We start from the raw sequence: 8265 nt of genomic DNA on the forward strand, positions 1-8265 counted from the left end.
TTTTATTGGACGACATTCACCTTGAAATTTTTGGCCAGATTTGGCATTTTGAGTGACGACTTCATAAAATGTTAAATTAAAAAAATATATTGTTGTGCTAATTGTGTTAGCGTGTCAATAGGAATTACCATGTGAATTAGCATGTTTAGCATGCTACTTCATAAAATGTTAAAGCAACATGAAGGAATTTTCAGTTCATGTTGATTACGGCGACGCCAAGCGGTAATGTCGTCATTCCTGAAGGAAGACCACATTTCCCATGAGGACAAGCGCATTGTGTCGGCAAAGGGACCATTCAACTACTTTTAAGTCGATGTTTCATCAGAAGAGTTATGAAAATATTGGATTAAGGTGGAAAAGTTCCTTAGTGCTACTTTAAATTTAACAAAAAAGATTGTTGTGCTAATTGTGTTAGCGTGTGAATGGGAATTACCATGCGATGCTAATTAGCAAACACCAGAGATTGCTTCCAATCAGTCAAAATTTTTTATTGTCCAGCATTTCCCTCACTGTTTTTTGGACTTTCTTTGATCATGAACCACACTAGTAGAGTCGTTCAGAGTCGTAGGTCAAATATAGCATTCTGAGGTACCACGGCTATCGAATATTCCCGAGTGTGCGCGTAAGTGGAGTGGGAAAACTGCCACTGTGTCGTTTGTCGAGTCAGAAAGAATGGACGAGAAGTGCCCCGGCGACATACGCAGGCACCTGCCGGGCCGTGCTTGCTGTAAATGACATGTAATCAAGATACAAGCGTAGCGACTACCTCACTGACTCGTCTCGTCAGCGGGACGCGGAACCGATGGCCATGAGGTGGCCCACTTGTGAGCGAATGTCACGCGGAGGGGTGGCGGGCGTCTCCTCGAGTAGTCCAGCTGCTGCTCCCACCTCTCGGTCATTTAATTCTCACGCCGAGCCTGTAATTAGGGCTCCTCGCGGCCACACGCACACACGCATTGGACATCAGGACGCATTTAGCCAGCTGTCATTCTCAACAACACGGGCCGGGCCAGGATGTTGGGATTGATGTCGCCTCGTCATGGTGACTCAGCGCCGAGATACTCCTTGTTGGGGACGACTCTGGCTACCTCACAATACGATACGATATGTGATACAGGGCTCACGATAACGATTATCTCACGCTATGACAATACCACGATTATCTATATATTGCTCAGGTATTAAAGCCACGATAATCTAAGCTAAAACTAATCATAAAATAATAATAATAATAATAATAATAATAATAATTCATTCATTCATTAGGATTTTTGAATACGCCATTAAACGTTTTTTGTCCATCAAACGGTAAACACAAAATGGCAGGAGACGCTATGCCAATTTAAGTACTTGAAATACTTGCCTACTTTGTTCCCTCATTCCACATCCGAGGCTTTTATAGAGAACAGCGACTGTGCAATTCCACCTTTTTATGAACAGCGTGAAAAGATTTGCAGTTGACAGTTATGACGACGTTAAAAGTCGCTTGACGTTAAGTGTTGTATATCATTTTGCGCCATGTTAATTAGAGCTGACAAGGGCCAAAATTCCGCCACAATGGCAAGCAAACGCGGTTCGGAAAAAAAAAAAAAAAAAAAGATTTACATGGCAGGAAAGTGCGAGTGTCTGGTATCATATTACCCCCCCACACCTCACCGCCTCGCACCTCCTGCATAAAAAAGGCAGAGAAGTGCAACAGTGGCAATCGCTGGAAAAGTGCTTTCAAGTTAAAGCTGATGGATGGCTTGTCAAAAAAATAATTGCGGCGCTGGGGAAGTGGGTCTGCGAGAGCGGTGGCGGCGGGGGCGCAGCGAGAGCGTGATGGGAAGTGACAGTGGTCTGTCAAGACGCAGAGTCGTGCGAACGAAGAAGGTGGCACAAGCGAGCAGGCTGTCACGGCGGGGAAAAGTGCCTTTAATACGTCGACAAGAAAAGGAATCCGCCCGTCACACCTGCTCAGCCGGTCGGCAGAATCGGCATCGGGGGCCGAGGCCGACCACGGGTACAAATCACCAACAGCAATGGCGCTTCCTTTGCTTTGTGACGATTCATGAATCACTCTGACAGGTCCGACCTTATTACGCGCCATATTTGACACTTGAGGCAATTGGATTGTCAACGGCGACGCCATTAGAAATGAAATTCAAATTGAATCCCGGCCCCTCTTGTTGTAATTCCCACAAAGCCCGTTATTGTTTTGCAGACGACCTTGAGTCAATCGCTTATTCGCTGCGCCGCCTGCGTGTACATGGGAGCGTACACAGCACAGTGTTCCTCTAGATCCACGTTTATTAAATAAAAAAATAAAAAAAAGGAAAAAAAAAATGTTCTTGACTAGTATGAACGCTGTCGACTGAAAATGACATCACAGGGCTAGGCGGGCTCGAGTAACAACCAATCACGACTCATGTGACGTTTTCATGCTGAGCCCACCTGGCATGGTGATGTCCATTTCAGTGGACAGCAAGTGACAAAATGGACGCAAGGATTTTGCTGCTTCATTCATTCATATTACACAAATGCAATATTGATCTGAAGGCCATGTTTAGAAGCCCCCCCCCCCAAAAAAAAATGAAGGCCCCCTTCATTTTGACACATGAATGAAATCATCTGTAATCCGTTTGCTTTTAAGGGTAATGTTATAAGATACGTTTGCAATAATATGAAAGTCTGTTCGGCTCATTGTTTGAGATATAAAGTATTAATATTGGCAGTTCTTAAATAAAAGTGGGAGCCATCAATGAGTGCATTTCTTCCCAGTGTCGAACATCAGTCAGCCGTTTGTTTGATGGGGAGGGATGACGGGCGGCGTGACCTCAGCGAGGATCCACGGACAGCTAATAGATGGAGACGCAATTTAGCGTTTGCCGCTGCCAATATACGACAAAGGCGTCGGCACACGGCCATCGATCTGCCGCCGCGGCAGCTTCAAAATTCAGCAATAATCTTGACAAACGAGGAGCGGCACCAAAAAAAAAAAAAAAAAAAGAAAAAATCATCAATAAACGACGGCGCGTGGAGACAAAATGCCAAGGTTGGAAACAAAAGGGAAGTCAAGTTTTTGAACGGTATTGGCCAAAGATGGAAGAAGCAAGTTATTAATTAGGGGTTTGGATGTCCTCCCATTATGGATTTTTTATTTTGCCGGCCACACTGAATGCCAAGTATGGAGGCCCAAAACTGCCAAAATTCAAAATTAATAAATGACTAAATAAATAAATACATAAATGACTAAAAGTGACAATAAAAATGGATATAAAAAATATAATTTGAAAATATCCCCAAAAATAAATAAAAATGGAAATAAAATGAGCAAAAACTATGTACATACATAATTAATTTTTTTTGTAATTATATATTTTTATATCCATTTTTATTTTCACTTTTTAGTCAATTATTTAGTAATTTATTTATCTATTAATCTTTTTTTTTTTGTCATTTATTTATTTTTAATTTTGGCAGTACAGCCCAAAACTGCCAAAATTCAAAATGAATAAATGTGTGAAAAGGCCAAAGAGGAATTTGCAGCTCCTGACCCCTTGTACGACCTTGGGAATGAACTTTATTCTGGTTGGGCCTTGGTCCTGAACCAGAACCTGATTTCTTTTTTTTTTTTTCTTCTTTTTTTTTTTTTCCCCCCGAGTTTGTGTGTTGCAGAGCCAAGGTCCGAGAGGTGAAAAGGTGCGAAGCAATCATTTAGTGTCACACCATCGTGATGGAGTTGAATCCTGGCTTTGGACCTGCCGTGTGAAAATTGGCGTGTGGCTGAAGGTATGCGCATCCCCTTTTGGAGATACGCTTTCTCTCATCTCCGCACCAAAGTCGCGCGCCGCTAAGAACGACAGCGGCCATGGAGCGCACCTTGGCGCGGGTGCGAAGTGCCGCTCGTTGATGTGCGTCGGGTTCTCTATAGATCGTTGACATTCATTCACACGCAAGTGCGCCTGCTATTAGTGCCACTCACACCTATGGTGGTAAGTACGTACAAATACTTTTCAGGTATCCGTACTTTAATTTGAGTACAGTGATGATATCTGCTTCAAGCAACCGCTGGCTGGAATATAGCTCACCTGGTCGTTGCAGAGCATTTCCACACCATGACAACAAGGCACTCTAAAGTTCTGGTCCAACACACTGGCTCGCAAGATGGACTTTAAAAAATAAATAAATAAATAAATAAATAAGTTCACACCTTCTCTCTGATATGCACTGACAACGAGGCGCTCTAAAACAGCCACGCCAGCAGACTACCTGAGAGCAGGAAGTGTTTTTGAAGCATAGCTAGCTAGCTAGCTAGCTAACTGCATATCACAATGTAGGCGGGGTAACTTGGGCCGAACACCGTTTTAGCCACGCCTCCACTAAAAACAAATCAGGAAAACTGAAACGGTGAAAAGGAGTTGAATGCTGTGAGTACGACTTAGTTCTGTGTAAGGTTATTTTAGTTAACTAAAACTAATGAAAAAACTCAAACTCAAACTAATTTCGTTAACGAAATAAAATAAAAACGAAAATGTTTTTTAAAAAAAGAACTAACAAACTACGTTTTTATGTTTACAAAACTAAAACTAACTATAATTATAGCAAACATGTCCTTTGTTTTTGTTTTTGGTAATTAATTGAATGCGTCTTTGGGGATGATTTTAAATGTGATTTTTAAGTGATTTATTTTGATATTAACCGGAATCAGGATTATTGAAAATGTGTCATACAGAAGTGACATCATCTAACAGCAGCCAATCGAAAAGCACCTTCAGATGACGTCGCTCGCCTGGTGGCTTTTGAATATTGCGCACAAGTAATACACATTTAAAAAAAAAACAAAAAAAAACAAATGCTGAAACTAACTAAACTAAAACTAAGCATTTATTAAATAACTAAAACTAATAAAAACTTAACAAAACCACCCTAAAAACTAATTAAAACTAACTACTGTGTATTAAATTCACCTTACTGCTTCTTTTTTTTTCATTTGAACTTTTTTTTTTTTTTTTTAAACTTGCCTCAATACTTTTTTATTTATCTTTTCTTTGCATAAGTAGTATCCATATTTCTACTTAGTCAAGAGTATGAGTACTTTTGACACCTCTGGTCTGCGCAAACACATGCATGCGTGCACACTTCCTCTGCTGCGAGGATGAAGTACATTTTCCTGTTTTTTTCCCCCGACCATCTGTAAGGGCAAAACGAGCCCAAGGTAAAAACGATGACTGCAACTTGGCACGAGATGAAACGGATGCGCCGCAAAAAGCCATTAATAATTCTCATATTTTGGAAACGGAGCGTACATACAGAATCGGCGCGATTTCATCTCCTCGTGTGGAGAATATTAATAATAATAAAAAGGTCAGCTGGTTCCTTCCTCCCAGGCGGCAAGATTTTTTTTTCCAAGGCAGCCCATTTGTCTGTCAGGGCGGCTGATTTAGCGGCCGTCGCGTGAAGCTCATGTCGGCTTGATGTGGGAGAATTTGTCACCTGCAGCTTTGACAGCCAGATAATTGCTGATGGTTAGCATGAATTCGGGCATCGGTGGCCACATGAAAGCAATATTTGCTGCTTACTCGATACTTAATGAGATCGTTCACATTTACGTCACCAACAAATCGTTCGCTTTGAATTGGGAGAGAAGCCGCACGCAAAAACTGTTTCAAACAAAGACCCTCTTTGTCCAAATGATCCAAATTTGTGATGACGTAAGTATAAATATTGTGACGATATCGTATTCCAAGTTAAAGTGAGATTGTCACTGAAAAAATAAAAATAAATACCAATGCAAGAGTTGTGTAAGATCACTGTTGGTGAAATGCAGCGTCATAATATTGAATCAGGAGATTATGATTAATAACGGCATAATATTTTGAGAATTGTATATATGAGAAGAACACGAGGTCTATAAAGCTGATTTTGTTTTGATCGTTTTGGTCGACAAGAGATTAATTGTATTCAAGGACCAAAGAAAAGCTATTAGACCAGTCTTTAAATCTAAATATACTTTTTATTTGATGATTTTACATTTTATTCCAAGTTTTTACTCAAGTAAAATCTGTTACAAGCTTACTGGAAAATAGTAGTAAAAATAAATGTGATTAATTGCAATTAATTGTGGAATATTGTACAATTAAATAGTTAAAAAAAAAAGTTATAAATACAAAAATAATAATTGTGTTTGACTTATTGACTCTCTCCCAAAAATGAAATAAATAAATAAATAAATATCGTAATAGTTGAATCCACACGTGCCAAAACACGAGGGGGTCCACTTTATTTAAAAAAATAAATACATAAATAAATAAATAATTTCAAAAAAATCCACATTGAAATGCATTAAAAATATATTTAGAAAAAACAAACACCACCAATTTTATTTTTTATTTTTCATTCTGTTTAACAGGAGATCAATTGTATTCAATGACCAAAGAAAAGCTATTAGAACAGTCTTTGAATCGAAATATACTTTCTATTTGATGATATTACATGAACTCCAAGATTTTACCCAAGCAAAGAGCTTTTGGAAAATGTGGAAAATAGTAGTAATAAAATGTGATTAATTGCGGCTAATTATGGAATATTGAGCAATTAAATAGTTAAAAAAAAATAAGCATTGCATATACAAAAATAATAATCGTGTTCAACGTATTGACTCGCTCCCAAAAATTAAATAAATAAATAAATAAATAAATAACAGAACAGTCCACACGTTCCAAAACATGAATATGCGAGGGGGTCCACTTTGTTTAAAAAAAAAAATAAAATAAAAATCTACAATGAAATTCATTACAAATATATTTAAAAAAAAACACACACCAATTTTGTTACCAAGTATGAGGAACCTCACACACTGATCACTGATCAACCTCACACATGGATCAGAGCTAGGAAAAAAAAAGGTTAAAAAAAAAAAAAATAAGTTACCTAGCGAAGGTTTCAGCACTACCTGAGGCAGGCATGCGTACATTTATGCACATTTTTGTTTATTTTTGTTTTTTGGGGGGCTTTTTTTGGGCCGCTCTGACCTTGCAGCTTTTCTTTTTTTTTTTTTTTTTTTTTTCTTTTTTTTTTTTTTTTGGGCCGGCCATCCATCTTGAGCTGTTTAGCCGTTTCAACTGGATTCACCGCAGCCAGATGAGCACAATTCATCACCGCAATCATCCTCCATTCATCACACACCCCCTCCTCCTCCTCGCCCCCGTGAATGTTTTGACGTCCAGTTAATTTTCTGCTGATGATTTATCAAACGATAATTACCATACAACCGAAGGAGTCATTTGTTATCTTGATGAACGATAATGACGCCAAAAGTGGATTGAATTGGAAGCAAGTTCTCTCTGGATGCTAACGTATGCCTTCTTGTGAGTAATGGCCGAGTCTGGGAAAGACCTAGCGGTGGGGGGGCGGAGCAAATTTTGGAATGATTTAGCAAATTTTGGAATGATTTAGCAAATCTGTTTAGGTAGGTGACCCCAAAGCGAGTCGTTTCCCTTGTTGTTTTCTAGCAAAACGATGTTAGCACAAATGCTAACATTGAATTGGTACATCGGGAGTTGAATTATAAAATTTCTGAGCCGGTTTCACACTGAGATCCATCTCGTTTGTCACATTTGATGTATTTTTTTTTCTTGCAAGACAAGCAGTCTTGTGATATTATCGTTATTACTGGAGAAACGTGACATCATATGAAGAGTTGTACTTATTATTTGCCTCGTTGATGGGAAAATATTTTGCAATCGTTAAATCATTCTTGATGACAAAATATATTACGAGTCGTATCGTGACATCACTAATTTCAAAATATCGCTGTAATATTGAATCACAAGTTGTATTGTGATATTGTTCATGTCAAAATATTGCAATATCTAATGAAGAGTTGTGGTGTTGATGGAAAAATATTTAGGTATCGTTGTATCCTGATATCATTCTAGATGTTGCCATTTGACATTCCAAAAACATTTGAGTTGGTTGTCCATCTCTCCAGCAGCACCTTAAGATACAAATTTATTTTGTCCCATGGACAGAAGCTTAACTCGTATCTCAAAACACAATACACCATTGAAATGAATGGAAATGCCATTAATCCGTTCCAGCCTCCCAGGAAAAAACACTTTTATAATGTTAATTAGTTAATTGATTAAAATATTTTTTTTTAACTAGAAAAATAGCACTCCATGATATCGTAATTGATAAAAAAAAAAAAATACTTTCATGACATAAGTAAAATATAAATAATTAAAAAAAAAAGAATTGTAATTGTTGCTGCTCCTTCTGGTG

General features: G+C 38.5%; 1 protein-coding gene across 3 annotated transcripts in view; it reads left to right on the forward strand.

The window, feature by feature from the left end:
- Nucleotides 1-8265, forward strand: part of LOC144005465 (uncharacterized) — a 237300-nt gene that overhangs the window by 98479 nt on the left and 130556 nt on the right. For 2 of the 3 annotated variants that reach the window (XM_077503673.1, XM_077503671.1), the window contains one exon: nucleotides 3644-4075. Coding sequence is in view for 2 of the 3 variants with exons in the window: in XM_077503671.1 (XP_077359797.1) it covers nucleotides 3644-3921 (278 nt within the window). In the remaining variant the exon portion in view is untranslated. Of the gene's footprint in view, nucleotides 1-3643; nucleotides 4076-8265 lie in introns of those variants that run through there. The other variant, XM_077503672.1, reaches the window with a different exon arrangement.

This window comes from Festucalex cinctus, chromosome 17 (assembly GCF_051991245.1).
Source record: "Festucalex cinctus isolate MCC-2025b chromosome 17, RoL_Fcin_1.0, whole genome shotgun sequence".
NCBI classification, from domain to species: Eukaryota; Metazoa; Chordata; class Actinopteri; order Syngnathiformes; family Syngnathidae; genus Festucalex; species Festucalex cinctus.